The 20,826-nt window shown below is 49.4% G+C and overlaps 1 protein-coding gene across 4 annotated transcripts; it reads left to right on the top strand.

The window, feature by feature from the left end:
- Positions 1-6,196: 6,196 nt before the first annotated feature.
- Positions 6,197-20,571, top strand: CARD19 (caspase recruitment domain family member 19). Of its 4 annotated transcripts, XM_029203728.1 has the most exons (6): positions 6,197-6,703; positions 16,664-16,806; positions 18,283-18,436; positions 19,631-19,690; positions 19,937-20,008; positions 20,299-20,563. In XM_029203728.1, the coding sequence occupies exons 1-6, from the start codon at positions 6,697-6,699 to the stop codon at positions 20,412-20,414; spliced, it is 552 nt and encodes a 183-aa protein (XP_029059561.1). In that variant the 5' UTR covers positions 6,197-6,696; the 3' UTR covers positions 20,415-20,563. The 4 variants fall into 4 exon arrangements, with proteins under 4 accessions (XP_029059561.1, XP_029059560.1, XP_029059563.1 ...); XM_029203727.1 differs by having other exon boundaries at positions 19,631-20,008; positions 20,299-20,554; XM_029203730.1 differs by lacking the exon at positions 19,631-19,690 and having other exon boundaries at positions 6,199-6,703; positions 18,283-18,440; positions 20,299-20,554.
- Positions 20,572-20,826: the final 255 nt, after the last annotated feature.

A 20,826-nucleotide genomic window follows, 5' to 3' on the forward strand; every position in this document is an offset into this window, starting at 1 on the left:
CACGGGGAGGGGGAAGGGTAAGCTGGGACAAAGTGAATCAGCTATACGTATACATATATCCCCATATCCCCTCCCTCTGTGTCTCCCTCCCATTCTTCCTATCCCACCCCTCTAGGTGGTCACAAAGCACTGAGCTGATCTCCCTTTGCTATGCGGCTGCTTCCCACTAGCTATTTTATATTTGGTAGTGTATATATGTCCATGCCACTCTCTCACTTTGTCCCAGCTTACCCTTCCCCCTCCCCGTGTCTTCAAGTCCGTTGTTTACGTCTGCGTCTTTATTCCTGTCCTGCCCCTAGGTTCTTCAGAAGCATTTTTTTTTTTTAGATTCCATATGTACGTATTAGCATACGGTATTTGTTTTTCTCTTTCTGACTTACTTCACTCTGTATGACAGACTCTAGGTGCATCTACCTCACTACAAACTACTCAATTTCATTTCTTTTTATGGCTGAGTAATATTCCATTGTATATATGTGCCACATCTTCTTTATCCATTCATCTGTTGATGGACACTTAGGTTGCTTCCATGTCCTGGCGATTGTAAATAGAGCTGCAGTGAACATTGTGGTACATGACTCTTTTTGAATTATGGTTTTCTCAGGGTATATGCCCAGTAGTGGGATTGCTGGGTCGTATGGTAGTTCTATTTGTAGTTTTTTAAGGAACCTCCATACTGTTCTCCATAGTGGCTGTATCAATTTACATTCCCACCAACAAGCTATTCTTTTCTAATTCACCCAAAACTGTTTCTGCGATTCAATTCGGTACCAGGGTACAGAGACCGAATTTTGGCTACCTTACCACTTAGGAAATTTTACGCGTTTTAGAAACTGTGCTAGAAACTGGAATGAAGACCAAGTATATATTTCTCATTATAAATTGTAATAGCACACTTAGGATAATGTATTTAAGGTTCATCCATCTTGTAGCATGTGTCAGAATTTCCTTCCTTTTTAAGGCTGCATAGTATTCCATTTTATGTATATGCCACATTTGGTTATCTATCTATCCCTCGATGGACACTTGGGTTGCTTCCACCTTTTGGCTACAGTGAATAATGCTGCTTTGAACAGGGGTGTGCAAACATCTCTTTGAGACCCTGCTTTCAATACTTTTGTGTGTACAGGGGGTTACTTTTAGAACATATAAATCACAGCAGATCTGCATTCCCCGACCCCGCCTCCCCAGCTCATAACCCTCATGTTGTCAGCTCCCAGCTGCCTGGCCTGTATTACCCTGTGTGACCTGCCTGTCACCACCTGACCTCACCCTTCTGCTCGAAACAATAATCATCATTTATTATCTCTCACAGTTTCAGGTGAGGCTTGGCAGGGTGGCTGTGTCTCTGGATCTCTCTTGAGGCTGCTGTCAGATGTTGGACAGGCTTTCTGCTGAAGGCTTGACTGGAGCCAGGGACTCCCTCATGGCGAGTTGATGCTGGCTGTTGGCTGGGGGTCCAGCTCCTCCCTATACTCCTCAGCACTGCTTGGGCATCCTCATGACATGGCAGCTGGCTCGCCCAGAGACAGTGATCCAGGAGAGAAAGGCAGGAACCACAATCCCCTTTACGACCCAGCCGAAGAAGTCACACACCATCACCTCTGCCACATTTCACCAGTCACAAAGACTGGCCTGATTTGCTGCGGAGAAGACTGCACAGGGGTGTGACCCAGTGTGTTGCAGCAGCTCTTTTGCCCCTTTTCCATCTGCTCATCCCTGTTTTCCTCAGACCTTAATCAGAAAGATGAGATCACTAGGCAACATGTAACACAGCTCCTGAGTTTTGCTTTACTGGATGTACACAATGCCTAGTCTAATGTGTTCATTCCTGGATTCAAAGGAGTAAGAATGAAGAATTACGTAGTTAAAGAATGACTGACTCTCTACCTCTATCTTACCCTTGGTACATTTGCAAGGCAGACCACATGGGCAAGGGAACATCCAATTCTAGGGGGACCATGTGAGCAAGACAGCATCCAAAGGAAGATCAGGAGAAGCCAGCAGGTCTGCACGCAATGGAAAAATGACGATGAATCTGACCTCTTACATTAATGATTCACTGAGATCGTTTCCCCTTGTTCCCTTTAAAAGTTGTCATGGCTGAGCAGAATCTTTGGAATTGGGCTCCAGACAAGAGTTCACCTTCTCTCCAGACTGCTGGCTTTTCAGAATAAAGCACCTTTTCTATCGACACTTGGTCCTCAATTATTGACTTTTGAGCAGTGAGCAGCCAAACCTGAGTTCTGTAACAATGTGAGGGGCCATCTTGGAGGCTGGCAGCCTCCCCAGGCAGCCTCTAGCCTCCTGCTCTTCACAACACTCAGCACCTGCACTCAGAGGTGTTTTGCTGCTATTGATGGAAGCTCCATGGGATCAGGGCTCCTCTGCTCTCCCAGTGACAATCTACCTCTTGGTTGGGCTCATGGTGGGTGTTTAGGAGATATTTACTAAATAAATTAATGATTGAATGAATGAATTGTGGCCCTTGGCCATATGAGAATGTGGGAGGAGAATGCCCTTGCACCTCCGCAGTGTTCAGGCCCTTTATCACCCACCCCAACCCTTCGCATGGTCAGCTCTACCCAGGCAGGCTGCTTCTCAGCCCACAGGCACGCTGCATTCCTCCTGCCTCTGGCCTGTGCTTGCCGCTTTATTCAGCTCATCTAGTTAGGCTCTAAGTGCATTTACAGAGCACCTGCTGTAAGTCTGGCACTGTGACCAAAGTAGATGTGGCCCTGCCTTTGGGAACTGACATTCTAGTTGGGAGATGGGCAGCAGGAAGTGCCTGGGGGGACAGGATGGGGAGCCTGTGGTGGTGCCCTGTGGTGAGGTGTTCCCACAGCTTGGCCCACAGAAGGTCTGATCAGGGTCTTGGATTTGTGCCAGTTGTACCCATGGAACACGATGTTCTTATCATGAGTGAAATTGAGCAGCTCCTTAGGCATTTCCTCTTTCTCTGAGTATATGAATGTTGACTGCTTTCTTTCTGATTTCTAGGAGCTCTTTATTAATTAGGGAGATGAGCTGCTAACATGTCCCAGTTTCTTGTTTGCTTTTTGACTTTGCCTACATGTTGGAGGGGAGGGCAGTCCTGAGGAGATCAGGCAAGTGGCAAGTGCAGAAACCACGTGGGAAGAGCTCTCCCTGCCTGATTTAAACTTGTATTTACTTTCTGATCACATAAAGCATGCCAGGATTACAAAATTCTACGGAAGCAAAAGTCAGAAGTGAAAGCAGTGGGGGTGGGGGTGAGGGTCAGGGCCAGTGCATCCCGGATGTTAAGGGACAGGTGGGGAGCAACGTCAGTTCGCACCAGTGAGTCCACACAGGGAGATGTTTCCCTCTGCATGTGAGACCCACAGTGTTCAGCAGATTAGGGAGGGTCCCCAGGAGGCCCGCCCTCCCACCTCAGATGGCCCAACTTCCTGAGTGTTCACTTTCGATCCGAATCGTGCAGTGGCAGTGGGGCAGTGGGCAAGGAGGGAGACATTGCACACACTCCCCACCCCATCTGGGGAGGGGAGTGCCCAGGGCCCACCCATTGACCCTTTGAGCGTCTGCTGCCACTCACAGGGTGGGGATCCCCTGCCCTAGCTTGCCTGGCATGCACATCCCAAGGGGCACAGGGCCTGTCTACCAGGGAGTGGGGTACCTCTAGAAAATCCTGCACTTCGGAGGCCCTGGCATTGCTGAACAGGGGCAAGGTCCAGAAATCTGCTGCTCTGAGCCTCAGTTTCCCTATCTGTCCCTTGGTGGGAGTGGCATGGAATGTTGGCCACCCAGGAAGGAGTCTGGCCTAGGAGCCCCCCTTCCTCACTGTGTCCTCTGTCCATCTAGACCCCACATTTATGCCACTGACATTACTCCTAGAGAGTGAAAGGAACTAAGAGAAGTAAATGCTAGGAGCTGTTGACTTTTAAAAAACACACAGCCTGAAAGTTGCCAGTTATGTTTTATTCAGGGACCCTAGTGAGGACTATAGCCCTGGAGACAGCCTCTCAGGTAGCTCTGAGGAACTGTTCTGTGAATGAAAAATGTTGCCTGCTGCATCAGTAAACATAAAAGGATGTTGCAGTGGGCTTCCCTGGTGGCGCAGTGGTTAAGAGTCCGCCTGCCGATGCAGGGGATACGGGTTCGTGCCCCGGTCCGGGAAGATCCCACATGCCGCGGAGCGGCTGGGCCCGTGAGCCATGGCCGCTGAGCCTGCGCGTCCGGAGCCTGTGTTCCGCAACGGGAGGCGCCACAACAGTGAGAGGCCCGCGTACCACACACACACAAAAAGGATGTTGCAGTCATCAGCCACTACCACTGCCCCCTATGAGGAGCGCTGAGGGAACTCAGGATGCAGACAAACGGACTGCCCCTTACTCCCCAAACCCTCAGCCACTGCAGCCAACCCCAGCAGTGCACCGTCAGGGGACTCAGGATGGGAAAGAAAAGGATACTGGCCATAGATAGGTAAGGTGCATATCAAAGGGATGATTTCAATGAGCCCAGACTCTTGCATCTTCCCATACAAAGAAAAGCACTAAATTCATCAACTTGAGATACCTGGTTTTCTTTAACAAACTGTAATCTTTTTTTTTTTAACATAAATTTTATTTATTTATTTATTTTGGGGCTGCTGCGCACGGGTTTTCTCTAGTTGCTGTGAGTGGGGTCTATTCATTGCGGTCCACAGGCTTCTCATTGCACTGGCTTCTCATGGCCGAGCACAGGCTCTAGGTGCAGGGGTTTCAGTAGCTGTGGCGTGCGGGCTTCAGTAGTTGTGGCGTGCGGGCTCAGTAGTACGGACTCTAGAAAGCAGGCTCAGTAGTTGTGGTGCACAGGCTTAGTTGCTCCGCTACATGTGGGATCTTCCCGGGCCAGGGCTCGAACCTGTGTCCCTGAATTGGCAGGCGGATTCTTAACCACAGCGCCACCAGGGAAGTCTTATACAGTAATCTTTTGATGTCCCAACTACCTGGTCCTTGTTGCAAAACTCCTATATATCCTGGCGCCCCCCTTACCTATTTGGAGCAGTCCCTCAGAGCTATCTGAGAGGCTACCTCCCAGGCTTGAAATCCTCAGAAAGTCTACCAAATAAAACATAATTCTCAACTTTTAGGTTGTGCATTTTTTCCAGTTGACAGGAGCCAGGATACACAAGAGTTTTTGCCGAAGAAAAAAAACACAAAAAAACCCATGTAGTCGAGTATCAAAAGATTACTAATCACAAAAACAGACATGTCAAGCTAATGATCTGAGTGCTTTTCTGTTTGGGAAGATACAAGAATCTGGGCTTATTGAAATTATTCCTTAGATATGTATCTCATCTATCTGGGGTCTGTATCCTGTTTTTCTCCATCCTGAATTCCCCCCAAGGGGGGTGCTGCAGTGCCTAATAGCTTAATAGTGGGTAACATTTATGTTTACTGGGATGTCACAGGCAACACTTTTTGTCTGCAGTCATGACCCAGCATGAGGGATGCAGAGTAATGGGGGAGGGGGTGTGAGGCCAGTTCCACTGGTGGGCAGGAGGCCCCCTCCAGGAGGGCGGCCGTGGGACCTCGAGCAGGCCTGGACTTCCCCTAGTGCACCCCCAGGTCATGCTATACAGCCCTCCTGCCCCAGGTTGGCACTGCCCGTGTTGTCCCACGGACTGGGGTAGGACCCGGCTGGGCTTTTCCAGTAAGGCGGGCCAGACTCACTTTCAGTGTTCGGAGCGGGGATGGTTCCCGTGGTGACCACCACGACTCGGCCCAAGAGTTTTGGGGTTTCCATCCGACAGCTGCACCCATCCTCCAGTTCCTTCATGGGGTGGAGGGGTCGGCGCACGGGCACGGTGGACTGTGCCCGGAAGCGCTCATCCAGGTCCGGACCCTGGCCGCCCCGTGAGGCCAAGACTGAACGGGTCCAAAGTGGGTAAAGGCCAGGACGGAGAACATACGGTATAAACGAGGCTGCGCCAGAGACCCGGGTGAGGCTCGGGTGAGGGGCGGGACTCAGAGTTGCGCGGCGACGTAGCTGGCGCCGGAGGGGGCGGGGCTAGAATGGGGGCGGCATTTAGAGTGGTCGCGGCGGCGCCATCGACGCAGGCGGGGGCGGGGCCGCGTGGAAAAGGGCATGGCTCAGGGATCTGGTGGTGACGTAGCCCAGGACAGCGGCGGCGGAACTCAGTGAGAGGTGGAGCTGAGAGCTCCCCTTGCGGGCGGGAGCTAGGCTCAAGGCTTAAGGCTTCTGGAGGCCCAGTAACTGATGAGGACCGGGCTCAGCGAGGGGCGGGGCTCAAGAGCTGTGGCAGCAACAGAGCTAATGTCCGCGAGGGTGGGGCTCAGTGAGGGCGGGGTTTAGAGCTCTCGCAGTGACAAAGCCGATGCCCCGGGCGCTCGGAAGGCCGGGCCCAGTGAGGGGAGGGGCTAAGGGCTCGGCAGCGTTCGTAGCCCACGCGTTCGGAAGCGGGGCTCGAGAGAGGGATGGGGATTTAGAGCCCTCGAGGCGACGCAGCCGACGCTACGGACTGGGCCCATCGGGAAGGGGCGGGCTCAGTGAGGGCGGGGTTAGGGCTTAGCCGCGACGATGCCGGGGGCGGGGCTCACAGGGAAAGAGCGGGCGGTCGTCACAGGGGTCGACGGGCCGCGGCCGGACAGCCAGGCTGACTGACGGCGGCAGGGGGACTGGCCAGGCCAGCTGGGTGCACGGCGTGCCGCCGCCATGACAGGTGAGAGCGGTCCGGGGTCGTGCCTGCCATACAGGGACGGGCGCGCGGCCACGGTGGCCCATAGGGTCCGGGTGTCCCGATGCCACACTGGGGGCCGCTCCTCGCGGCGGCGAGTGACCTTGCCCGTGACTAAGTGTCCTGTCGACGAGACGACGGTAGGCCGGCTCGCGGCCCGGGGCTGGGTTCTTGGGGGGCGAGGCCACTCCGGGTCCTGGAGGGTTCTTGGGGGCGGGGGCCATGGACAAGCCCTGGAGAGTTCTGTTGGGCAAGGCCACGTCATGCCCTGGAGGCTTCTGAGCGTTGGGGGCCCCACCTTGGAGGGGTCTGGACGGCGAGGCCAGGTGAGGCCCTAGAGGGTTCTGGGGGACAGAGGCTGGGCCTGGGATGGTTCTGAGGCCAGGTCAGGCCATGGAAGAAGGTTCTAGTGGGTGGGGGCCACGTCGTGGGTGGTTCCGGGAGGGCAGCGGCCAGTGCACGTCTGTAGGTGGGGAGATGCTGCATGGGCGGGTGGGGGAGCTAGGGTTGAGGCCTGACAGTGGGAGGTGAAAATAAAAATGATTCTACTGTGCTTCTATCAGGAAATATAGACACTCCGTCGTCACAGCTACCTGAGAAGAATGCCCAACAGGTGGTGCATACCTGGGCAGTGTGTGGTACCCATGGGACTCTGTGGTGCCTCCCAGGCTGCACCCCTTGCCCAGCGACAGGCCCAGGGGAATTGTGGATACCGACTCGGTCCCCGAAGGCTTTGTGCCCCATACTGAACTGCCCCAGTCCCTCCTTCTTTTCCCTGGATGGGTTCTCCAGCCCAGTCATCCGCCAAGGGCCTCTCTGGAGTGGGGACCCGCCCACCACCTTCCTGACCCTAACTGAGCAGGGTGACCCTTCCCTATGGACCTTTTCCTGTAGGAGAAGCTCCATGAGAAGAGACAGGCTGGTGACAGAGCCCATGACAGCATGGTCAGGCTGCTTCATGAGGTAGAAGTTACCTAGGGGTGGCCCACGGGGCCAGGAAGGCCCCAGAAGTCCCTGTTCTCTCCCCAGAACTCACTGGAGTTCCAGCCTGAGTCCTGCACACAAATAGGATTTCATGGGCAGGAACCTGGTGATTTCCAGGACACCAGTGTCCCAGTCTTAGCCAGAAGAGACCCCAGCTGCTGTGCATTCCCCTGTCATCTCTCTGAATCTTTTTATCTGTGGCTGCTGTTTCTGAGTAGAGTTGACCCTTTGAGGTTTCAAATGTGAGGGTCCATTTATATGTGGATTTTTTTCGATACATACTATAGTACTACATGATCTCAGGTTGGCTGAATCCTTGGATGCAAAATTATGGATATGGAGGGCTGACTGTAAAGTAATGTGTGGATTTTCGACTGCTCAGGGATCTGCGCCCCCAACCGCTGCACTGTTCCAGGGTCTGTTGTACCTATTGTGCACCTGGTCTTGCATCAGGTGCTTCCCATTCAGAACTGCTGTATGGGGAAAAGTGGAATATCTCTATGTGTGGATGAGGAAATAAAGTGTCAGGTTGGGCAGGTGCCCCAGACTGCTAGGGCAGTCAGTGGCAGAGCCAGGGCTAGACCCTGCCCAGGCCCACCAATCCCCTTTCTCCCTGCCATCTCTGTGTCCTGGGCCTCTAGAGACCTCTTCCCAAAGAGCCCTTCATTTTTGGTATGGGGAACTGGGGCCCAGAGAGCACAGGCCTGGGAGGGTCAAATGGGCAGGCTTGCAAGGCTGCGGGCCTCAAGTTCCTGGCTCACTGTCTCCATGCACCAACAGGAAACTGCCTCATGTTGGTTCTGGGGCCTCTACAAAGGGTTGCAGAGAGTGTGTGGGGCCTGATGCGTCTGCTCAGGGCCAGCACTGGCCGAGTGTCACTGCAGCAATTGCTGTTGCTGCAGAACCAGTCCCTGCCTTGTGGTGTGCTGGGGAGTGCGCCATCTCAACTCCATGCCTGAGGCCAGGTTGGGCACTGGGACAGGAGGGGATTCTGGGAGATTCAATTTGGGAGGGGAGGTTGAGGTCCAAGCATCTGGACTTTGGTTTGGGTGGGGCGGCAGGGGAGCTCAGGAAGGTCTCTTGGCGGGAGGGCAGTGAGCATGAGTTAGCCAGGCGGAAACCACAGGGACAGGTATTCTTGTGCCAAGGGCAGGAATCCTGGGCAGTACACTGCAGTTGGGGGTTGCTGTGCAGGAATGGCTCAGGGGCCTGCAAGGCCCGGTGAGGGCAAGTGAGGCCAGCTCCCACAGGGCCTCTATTGCCAAGCCAGGCTAACAGGTTGGCGGGGGGGCGGGGTTGTCCATGGTTGTGGTGCTGCCAGGAGGGCAAGATGATGGGGGAGGTAGGGCTTAGCAGAGGTTGCTGGTGAAGGTCTGGTGAATTTTATGCCAGAGCATTCCTCTTCCTTTGTCCTGTAAAAACTGTCTGGGACTGTTTATCAGCACTTGGGACCAAAGTGGTTTCCTTTTTTGTGCTTTCTCATGCCTCTGAATGGCTGCTTGGGTGTGGTTTGTGTGCACAGCGCACAGCAGAGCCCAGAGCTTTGGCCCCCAGGCTATGCCATCCGTGCCTGGCAGCTGCAGGCAATGGAGGCCCCACCTGGCTAGCAGCCTGCAGGGTAGGAGGAGCCACTGCAAGATGCTGGCCACCATCCACTGACAGCCCTTGCCCTTGAGCCTTGGACCTACGTCCATTCATTCCCAAACTCTTTAGTGAGTGCTTAGTGTGTGCTGGCACTATGCACAGGTGCACACACTGGTAGTGCTGGGCAAGACAGCCTATGGCTTGGCCAGGAACAGACATGATGCAGCTAATTGCATAGTTAATTAGTAGGTTGATTAGAGAGGCAGAAAATTTAGATGTCAAGAATTGGCCCCAACACTGTGCTGTGCCTGGGTCCTGACCTCGATACATCACTCCCTAGCTGGTTGAGGTCTTAGGCAGGTCTCAGATAAGCCTACTCGTTGTGCTTCAGTTTCTTCTTCTGAAAATGGGGGTGGTAGTCATGCTTGTGTAGCAGAGCTGATGGAAGAATGACGATTATCTGTATGCCTAGAGCCCACAGAATGCCCAAGCTTGGGGCACACTCCATGAACTATGGCCAATATTAACTCTTTAATCAGAGAGGTTGTAGGTGCTGAAGCCAGGTGACCAGGAGGGTCCGGCCCTGTGGTGGTGGCAGGTCTCTCTGCATCCCTGTCCATGGCTTCTTCACCAAGTTGGAGCTGCTGACAAGTCCATTTTCAAGGTTGACTTTCAGAGGCTCAGAGAATCAGAAGATAGAAATTCATATTCTGGGGGAGAAAAGACCATCCAGGAGGAGGAGAGAGAGATGAAAAAGACAGCCTGTTGAGTTGGCCCCATGGAAGAAATCAGGGAGGAGGCCCCACTTGTTCCACCTCAATGACCCTATTTTAAAAAGATCAACCTTATTGAGGTAGTATTTACTTACAAATACACTCATTTTTAGTGAATAATTCTATAAGTTTTGACTAATGAATGCACCCTTGGAACAACCAGCCCAGGCCTAATCAAGACAGAACATTTCTATCACTCTAGAAAGTTCCTTCATGCTCCTTTCCAGGGAACCCCACCCAATCCAAGAATTCATCTGCTTTCTGTGACTCTCATTTTCTTTCTTTAAAATTCAGCTACGGAATTTCCAAATAGGATTTCTTTTTAATTAATGATTTTATTTTTAGAACATATTTAGTTTATAGAAAATTGAGCAGATAGCACAGAGGGTCCCCACACCCCATTTCCTGTATTATTAACATCTTGCATTTGTGTGGTATGTTTGTTGCACTTAATGAACCAATATTGATAGAATATTAATAACTTTAGGTATTACTAAATAAAGTTCTTGTGTTGTATATTGCATGAGTTTTGAAAAATTTGTAATGTCCTGTGTCCGCCGTTACAGTATCATACAAGTAGTTTTACCTGGCTAAAAATCTGTGCTCTACATATTTATCCCTCCCTCTTCCCTAACCCTTGGCAACCACTGATCTTTTGACTGTTCTCCATAGTTTTGCATTTTCTGGAATATCATATACTTGGGATCATATAGTATATAGCCTTTTCAAATTGGCTTCTTTAACCTTTAGCAAAATGCATTTAAGTTTCCTCCATGTCTTTTTGTGACTTCATAGGTCTTTTTGTGACTTCATAGGTCTTTTCATCACTGAATTATATTCCGTTGTAACTTACTAAACTGAACCACAGTTTAACATATTATCCATTCACCTTTATACGTATGTATGTGGTAAAATATACAGAACATAAAATTTTACCATTTTAACCATTTCAGTGGCATTAAATACATGCACGGTGTTGTGAAGCTGTCACCACTATGCATTTCCAGAACTTTTCATCATCCCAAAGAGAAACTCTGTGCCCATTAAACAATAACTCCCCTTTCTCCCCTACCCTCAGCTCCTGGTAATCACTATTCTACTTTCTGTCTTTAGAATTTGCTTATTCTAGATAGTTCATGTAAGTGGAATCATACAACGTTTGTCCTTTTGTGTCTGACTCATTTCACTTAGCATAATGTTTTCACAGTCATCCATGTTGTCAAATCCATGTACTAAAATTCTGTCCCTTTTACGGTTGTATAATATTCCATTGTATGTATACCACATTTTATCTCTCTATTCATCTGTCTGTGGACACTTGGGTGGTTTTTACCTTTTGGCTTTTGTGAATAATGCTAGTCTGAACTTGGTGTGCACATACCTGTTTGAGTCTCTGCTTTCAGTTCTTTTGAGGAATGAAATTGCTGAAGTATTTGTTTAACTTTTTGAGGAATAGCTATACTGTTTTCCATGGTGGCCGTACCATTTTACATGCCCACCAGTAATGCATGAGAGTTCCAATTTCTCCTCATCCTCATATTCATATTCCCTCTCTCTCCATGTATTTATTCTACCTTAATGTGTATGAAGTGGTATTTCATTGTAGTTTGATTTGCATTTCCCTAATGACTAGTGTTGTTGAGCATCTTTTCATATGCTTAGTAGTCATTTGTACATCTTTGGAGAAATATCTATGCAAGTCTTTTGCTCATTTTTGTATTGGTTACTTTATAGGATTTTTTGTTGTTGTTGCGTTATAGGAGTTCTTTTTATCTCCTCTCTCTGTATATATTAATGCCTAATCAGATACATGCTTTGCAAATACTTCTCCCATTCTGTGGGTTGTCTTCACTCTTTTTTTTTCCCACTCAAAGTAGGGTTTATTTCTGGACTTTCTAGTCTATTACATTGTTCTATATGTCTGTCCTTATGTTGGTACCACAGTTTTGATTCTTGTAGCTTTGTGGTAAATTTTGAAATCAGGAAGTAATGAGTCATCCACCTTCTTTCCTTTTTCAGGATAGTTTTGGCCATAAAAGTCCTTTGAGATTCCATATGAATTTTAGGATGAAAAACAAAAAACATTTATTGGGGTTTGGATAGGGATTACACTGAATTCCTAGATCACTTTGGGTAGTATTGTCATCCTCACAATATTAAGTCTTCCAACCCATGAACATGGGATGTGTCTTTCCATTTATTTGTGTCTTTTAAAATTTCTTTCAGCAATGTTTTGCAGATTCAGTGTCCAAGTCTTCCACATCCTTGGGTAAATATAATCTAAGTATTTTATTCCTTTTTTTAAGTTTTTAAATTGACATATAGTTAATTTAGAGTGTGTGTTAGTTTCAAGTGTACAGCAAAGTGATTTAGTTATACATATGTACATATATATATATATATATATATTTTTTTTTTTTTTGCGATACGCGGGCCTCACTGCTGTGGCGTCTCCCGTTGCGGAGCACAGGCTTCGGACGCGCAGGCTCAGCGGCCATGGCTCACGGGCCCAGACGCTCCGCGGCACGTGGGATCCTCCCGCACTGGGGCACGAACCTGTGTCCCCTGCTTCGGCAGGCGTCCTCTCAACCACTGCGCCACCAGGGAAGCCCCCTACATATATATTTTTTCAGATTCTTTTACGTTATTCGTTGTTACCTGATATTGAGTATAGTTTCCTGTGCTATGCAGTGGGTCCTTGTTGTTTATCTGTTTTATATTTGGTAGTGTGTATATGTTAATCCCAGACTCCTAATTTATCTCCCCCATTCCCTTTGCTAACCATAAGTTTTCTATGTCTGTGAGTCTATTTCTGTGTTGTAAATAAGCTCATTTGTGTCATTTTTTTAGATTCCACGTATAACTGTGATATCTCATGATATTTGTCTTTCTCTGTGTGACTTACTTCACTTAATATGATAATTTCTAGGTCCAACCATATTGCTGCAAATGGCATTATTTCATTCTTTTTATGGTTGAGTAATATTGTATTGTGTATGTATATATACCACATCTTCTATATCCATTCATCTGTCAGTGGACATTTAGCTTGCTTCCATGTCTTGGCTTTTGTAAATAGTGCTGCTATGAACATTGGGTTGCAAACTAGAGTTTTCTCTGGATATATGCTCAGGAGTAGGATTGCAGCATCATATGGTAACTTTATTTTTAGAGTTTGAGAAGGATTGGTATTAGTTCTTTAAATGTTTGGTAGAATTCACCAGTGAAGCCATCTGATTCTGGGCTTTTATTTGTTGAGACCATTTTAACTACTGATTGAATCTCCTTATTAGTAATAAGTCCTTTCAGATTTTCTGTTTCTTCATCATTCAGCTTCGGTAGATTGTGTGTTTTTAGGAATTTGTCCATTTTATCTAGGTTGTCCAATTTGTTGGTATAAATGTCCACAGTATTCTTTTATAATCCTTTTTATTTCTGTAAAATTCATAGTAATATTTCTGATATTAGTAATTTGAATCTCCTCTCTTTTTTTCTTTGTTAATCTAGCTAAAGGTTAGCCAATTTTGTTGATTTTTCTGGAACCAACTTTTGGTTTTGTTTTTCTGTTTTTCTATTGTTTTTCTATTTCATTTATCTTCACTCTAATCTTTATCATTTCCATCCTTCTACGAGCTTTGGGTTTAGTCTGCTTTTCCTTTTCTAGTTCCTTAAGATGTAACATTAGGTTATTGATTTGAGATCTTCTAGTTTAGTATGTGCATTTACAGCTGTAAATTTTCCTTTCAGTACTGCTTCCACTGCATCCCTTAAATTTTGGTATGCTGTATTTTTATTTTCATTTTTCTCAAGGTATTTTCTGATTTCTCTTGTGATTTTCTCTTTGATGCATTTGTTGTTTAATGTCCACATAATTGTGAATTTTCCAGTTTTCCTACTGTTATTGATTTCTAGCTTTATTCCATGTGATCAGAAAAGATCCTTTTGTTATGTCAATCCTTTAAAATATATTAAGACACATTTTGTGGTTAACTGTGTTTTGTGGTCTATTTTGGATAATGTTCCCTGTGCACTTGAGAAGAGTGTATATTCTGCTACTGTTGGGTGGAGTGTTGTGTCTATGTCTGTTAGGTATCATTAGTTTATGGGGCTGTTCACATCCTCTATTGCCTTATTGATATTCTGTCTGGTTATTCTATTATTGAAAGTGGTCTGTTGAAGTCTCCAGCTATTATCATAAAGCTTTCTATTTCTCCCTTCAATTCTGCCAATGTTTGCTTTAAATATTTTGGGGCTCTGATATTTGGTGCATATATGTTCTAACTTCTTGGTGATTGATCACTTTATTAATATATAATGTACTTCTTTGTCTCATAACAGCTTTTGCCTTAAAGTCTGTTTTTTTCTCATATTAGTATAGCAATGTAAATTCTCTTTTGGTTACTATTTGTATGGAATATCTTGTTCCATTCTTTCACCTTCAACCTTTTTCTGTCTTTAGACCTAAAGTGAGTCTTTTGAATACGGTATATAGTTAAATCATGTTTTTTAAATCCTGAGAGGAAAAAATTCTGTTCCTCTTCTACTCTTACATACAACGCTTATATTTCTCAATACTTCTGACACTTCTGGTTGTGGAATGTGTGGGTTTTTCCCCCTACCAAGCAATTTTCCAGTTCTTTGGTGGACACCAACTGGGAGTCCTATAATTTAATTCAATTCTGACACCATCTATCCAGAGATAGTGTCAGATCCCATGGGTTAACTTTAGGCTCAGTCCCACGAGATTGCCCCCACTTGAGATGCCAATAATGAATCCAGGTTGTCACCTGTGCTTCTAACTGACTGGCTATAAATCAGAGTTCCCATGACCCTCTCCTTGTGACCCTATTTGCTAGAATAGTTCACAGAACTCAGGAAAACACTATTGCCAGTTTGTTACAAAGGGTATTTCAAGGATACAAATGAGCATCCGGATGGAAAAGATGCGTAGGGCAAAGCATGTGAGAAGCAAAGCATGGAAGCCCCATGCTCCTCCCAGACAGGCCATCCTCTCAGCACCTCCACATATTCAGTAACTTAGAGTGCTCCAAACCCCATTTTGGGGGGATTTTATGCAGGCTTCCTTAGGTAGGCATGACTGATTAAATCATTGACTACTGGTGATTGATTGAACCTCCAGCCCCTCTCCCCTCCCCAGACATTGCAGGGGCAAGTGAGATGGGGAGGACTGAAAGTTCCACCCCTCGAATTACGTGGTCGGTTCCACTGGCAATCAGCTCCCACCCTGTGGTTATTTAGGGGCTTTCCCAAAATCACCTCATTAATACAAAGTCAGATGAGGTTGGAAGGGGCTTGTTATGAGTAACAAGATATCCTTTCACCTTCACAGCTCTCATCACTTAGGAAATTCCTTGGGTTTTAGAAACTGTGTGCCAGGAATTGGGACAAAGATCAAATATATATTTCTTATTATAAATCATGATACTACAAATCCACTTTCCTAATCTATGTCTTTTGATTAGAGAGTTTAATCCATTTACATTTAAAGTAATTACTGATAAGGGATAACTTGTTTCTGCCTTTTTGCTATTTGTTTTCTGTATGTCTTATAGCTTTTTTTCCTTCATTTCTTCCCATCTTTTGTGTTGATTTTCTGTAGTAACACATTTTGATTTCCTTTTGTGTATATTCTATGGACATTTTCTTTGTGGTTACCATGAGGATTATACATAATACCCTAAAGTTACAGCTATCTAATTTGAATTGATACCAACTTAACTTCAGTCACATACAAAAACTCTCCTCCTATACAGCTCTGCCTATCCCCCATCCCCTGGGTCCACCAGGAAACAGGACAAGCTGCCACAGGTAGGTAAGGTGGTGCACTTGTTCAGGCAGCTAGTGCTGCAGGAACTTGGGACCCTCCCTCAGAGATTCAGAGATTTCTTTGTCAACTGCCCACCAACCTCTCCCCACCCCTTGCCTTTAAAGACTTGTCATTCTAAGGGACATTCTTAATGGGAAAGATAGTGCAACAGTGATGCTTTAATGGTGATTCTGAAAGAAAAAAAGAAAAGGCATTCCCCAGCCTCCTGGGCAGCAAGCATGCTGGTCTGCTGTTGGTGGCAGCTTTTCAAGGCCTTGCAGATACACTGTGTCTGGTGGCCATGCCAGCACAGGCCACTCCAAACAACAACAGCGATTGTAGGAGCTTCGAGATTGGGCCTTCTCCAGGCTGCCCGTGCCCTTCCTCAGGCCTGGCTATTTCCAGAGGGCACTGAGGGGGCCCAACAGACAGCAGATTCTTCGCCCTTCTGAGTTTTTTTTGCGATAAGCTCTCAGGCATAAAAGATAGGAGCCAGAGGCTCTGCTCTGCTTTTGAGCACTCTGAACCTTTATCACTGCACCCACCCACCCCACTTTCTGGCAAGGGTGTTGGCGTGACATGGGGGAACTCTGGGCTGTGCGTGAGCTGGGATGTCAGCAGTTGTCCAGATGCTTACAGCTGGTACGCCTCTCGGTGGGCATGGGGACCTTGCTGCGAGGGGTCCCTGCCATGGCTGCATCATGGTGTGCGGGTCTCGCCACCCCCTGTTTGGGCTGAGCTGGCTCATTCCCTCTGTGTTCTATGCTTCTGTTTCAGAGCAGACCTACTGTGACCGCCTGGCCCAGGACAGGCCTTTCCTCACAGGCCTTGGGCGCCTGAGTGAGCAGCAGGTGGACAGGATTATCCTCCAGCTGAACCGCTACTACCCCCAGATACTCAGCAACAAGGATGCAGAAAAGGTGCCAAGGAACCTGAGGCTGCTTTCCCATCCCTTTCCTCTCTGGGCTGGGAGAAGCGGGGGGCAGGACAGCTTGGAGGTGAAAACCTGTCTCCTTAGGGTGACCTTGGGCCCAGAACATCAGCTCTTTGAGCCTTAGTCTCTTTATATGTCATCAGGCCTTCTGGCCCCTTCCAGAAATGCTGGGAGGATCACAGGAGACATGTGATAACATGCCACAACATGAGACAAACCTGGGAGGGGGAACAGGGGGAGTGCTGGGATCAGGGATACCAGACAGGCCCTACCCAGTGCCATAGGGCTCTTCACTCTGAATCTTCCAAAAGTTCAAAGTGGGCAAACGTTTGGGTGTAATCTGGCCCATCCTATTCAGGGACACTTGGTGAGAGTGGGTGCTCCTTGCTCGCCCCACCCACTTCTCTGCCTCCCCCGTGGGGCTGGGGGTGGGTGCTAGAGACCAGCCGGGGCTTTGGGGTGCAGGACCTGCCTCCCATCTGGGTGACTGAGCGAGCTCTTCTCCTCTTGGACCTGAGCTTCCTGCCTTGGCACAGGGTAACAGTTTCACGTGCAGGGCTATTTGGAGGGTTGGGGGCTCTCCTAGGGACAGGTGAGATTGATCCTCAACAGAACTAGAATCAACACGGACCCTGCTACTGGCCCAGATGCTTCTTAAGTTACAGAAGTAGTACAGTGAGTTAAAAAGTAGGGGCTCAAATTTATATCTTGTAATTAAAAGTCGAATACACATTCATTGTAAAAAAACAATTTGAAAAGCTCAGCTGTTTACATGAGAAAAAGGAAACTCCTCCACACACAAAGCTACAGTTCCTTTCCTCATAGGTACCCATGGCTTCTGCTGCACATCTATCTGCCTTTGCTTTGCAGTTTCTGTACCTTTGTGGTTTGACTCTAGTTCCTTGTAGCATGGTACACCACCACCAGGTGGCAGCACCGAGCCATGGCCTCCAGGTTCTGGGGGTCAATGCCAAGTACCCTGTCCATTGACCTTTACAACCACATATTTTTCAGTCAACCACATCAAAAAAGCCACCTTTTTTTCTCCTTAACCCTTGATTTATTTTTTAAAACTTGAATCACATTCCTGTAGAGTGTAAACTAGAAATTATCATTACCTCAGAGATTCCCTATAATGACCCTACCATGTGGGTTTATTATTCCCTTTTTACAAATGGGAAAACCAAGTCAGCAAGCCACTAAGTTTCCACACTTGGAATAATGTCACCGCCATCTTTCTTGCTGACGTGTCCTGGCCTCCAGTGGGAGTGCAAGGCTTAGTGGCCATGCAGCACAGTCTTGGGTGCCACATGGGAGTGCATGAGGCTGTGGTAGCAATTGCTACCTTCCCGTGCATGTTCCAAGCACCTAGATGGTATCACGGCCATTGAGGAAGCTGGGGCTGGGTGCTGAGCCCAGAGTGCTCCAGCCTGACCTTGTCTTGTGCCCCTTCCTCCTCCAGTTCCGGAACCCCAAGGTATCTCTGCGAGTGCGTCTCTGCGACCTCTTGGGCCACCTGCAGCGGAGCGGTGAGCGGGACTGCCAGGAGTTCTACCGGGCCCTGTACATCCATGCCCAGCCCCTGCACAGCTGCCTGCCCAGCCGGCACGCCCTGCGTAAGTGCGTGTCCCAGTCCCCAGGCCTCGGCATCTTCTTGTTCAGCCCTTCACCAGAGACTGCCCTCTGGTTGCATCTTGTGTGGCCCTCAGAGTATTTCAGACAATATAGATGTTTCTGTCTCCACGTCTCCCTCTCTCTGTCTCTCTGTCCCTCTGTCTCCCTTTTTCTTGTGCCAGTTTTTACACAAAAGGTAGCATCTCTTGCATGCAGCTCCGCCCTTCCCTCTGTAATCTAATGAATCTGGGAACCCTTACACTTCTGATCAGAAATAGCTCACGGCTGTAGGCTGTACCAGCCTTGAGTGAACTGACCCCCCCAACCCCCACGACGCAGGTTGCGTCCACTTTCGCCCAGGTAGATCCTCATGGCATGGCTGTTTCTGTAGAACAGTTTCTGACACAGATGGCTGGTCCAAGACACATGTGTTTTGGTTTAGAGGGTCTGGCCTGTGGGCCCGGGAGGCTTGTGAGCCCCGAGGGGTCCTCTGAGCTGCCAGGTTGGGTGCAGGGAAGGTACAAGCGGGGATGGCAGCTCAGTCCTGAGGCCTCTGCACCCAGGTCCCCAGGAGGAGTGGCTACTGTCCCTCAGTCCTCAGATGAGAGGCTGGAGGCCAGGAGGGAAGAGGTGGCTCGCCTCAGGCCACTCGGCTGGACCTGGGGCTAGTGTCCCTGCCCCCAAGGACAGGCTGGCAGGACTGGGCCCTGAGCTCCAGCATGGGGCGGTCCTGTCACCACAGGTCAGGACCACACAGCCTGCCTGGAGTCAAGTACCTACCAGGGTGCCCTCAGGGCTGTCTGGCAGCTGGCTGGTTAGGGGGAGCCCCAGTGGGGTCTGGGGAAAGAGAAGGAGCGCCCTGGCCTCACATCAACATCATCAGACTTTGGACAGGCAGGTGTTTGCGCTGTGTTTGGTGCCTTGTGGTTGCCAGGGAACAATGAACCCCCTACTCCATGGTCCTCAAGTTCTCATGAAGTGGACAAAAGGAGAAGACACAAAACTGTGCAGGGTTCCCTCCCTGGCGCTGACTTCCCCCAAACACAGCCTGGAGGGCTTAGCACCGGCACAACCTGAGGGGCCTGGGTGGTCTGGGGGAGGGGGCTCGACAGCCCCCTTGGTTTCCCGAGGGCGGGGCAACCACCTTACCCTCTGGCCCACCCACGACTAACTGCACCCTGTGATTTTGTTTCCAGAGAACTCAGATTGCACAGAGCTAGACTCGGGCACCGCAGGCCGTGAGCTCAGTGACAGGGGTAACCGCCTCCCATGTCCCTTCTCTCTGTTCCCCCACCCAAGGCTCCATCTCTGCCTTGGGGGCTTCTCCATTCCAAGTCTGGTTCCGTTCCTGGCTTCCTGTTGGACAGACCCCCTCAGGGTGCTCACTGGGTGTGTCCCTGCCCAGCTGACCCCCGCACAGGGTGTGAGCCTGTCCCTCGAGGCCTCTGGACCCCTCCCGCCCTCCTGGGCTCGGGGAGCTGCTCACGTGCATTTCTCCCCAGGACCCGTGGCCTTCCTGACCTGTCTCGGCCTGGCCGCAGGGCTGGCACTCCTCGTCTACTGCTGCCCCCCAGGTGGGTGCTGCCTGGCCAAGCCTCAGCCCAGTCCTCTCCAGACCATGGGGCAGAGCCCTGCCGGATGGAGGGAGGCCTACACCTGAGGCCCCCTACTTGTGGCCCAGCGTGGCAGTCCTGCGGTTCCTTTCCTGCCATGCTGACCTTGTCGAGGTCCTGTGTGGGGAGCCAGTGCCAAGCAGGCCCACTCGGCATGGGGACCCCACATCACTCAGGTGTGGGGCTGGCGATGCCATGAGGCTGAGAGAAGGCGCCTTCTCGATGGGTTCTGAGACCCCCTTGTCTTCCAGACCCCAAGGTGCTGCCAGGGGCCAGGCGTGTCCTGGGCTTCTCCCCTGTCATCGTCGACAGGCACGTCAGCCGCTTCCTGCTGGCCTTCCTCACAGATGACCTGGGGGGGCTCTGACCGATCCCATCCCTGCCCACCTTGGCTGCTTGCTGCCCTGGAGCTGGCTGGCTTTTCTAAGTGTTTATTTCTCACTGTGTATAACTTATGTAACAAGCACTTTACCTTCACTGTACAAAGGTGCTCAACAATATTAAATGTTTGAGTCTTATTCCTTTTCTCAGGAGTGTTTTCTAGATGATTCCAACACAAGGCATGACAGCATGTGTAACTGGGGCTGACCCTGTGGGCTCTTGGCTTCCCGAGTCCAACCCAAGACCCAGGTCCTGCTCAGGCCGCCTTCTCAGACCCCTGTGGGCCTCGGCCTCACCCCTCCATGTGGGCTACCTGCCCCAGATGACCCCTGCTGTGTCCCCCAGTGCCCACCTCCAGATATCCCCTGCCACGTGTTCCCCTTCCCTCCCTCCCTGGC

Source organism: Monodon monoceros, unplaced genomic scaffold, assembly GCF_005190385.1.
Source record: "Monodon monoceros isolate NGI ecotype Baffin Bay Population unplaced genomic scaffold, NGI_Narwhal_1 Super_Scaffold_5, whole genome shotgun sequence".
Lineage (NCBI taxonomy): Eukaryota > Metazoa > Chordata > Mammalia > Artiodactyla > Monodontidae > Monodon > Monodon monoceros.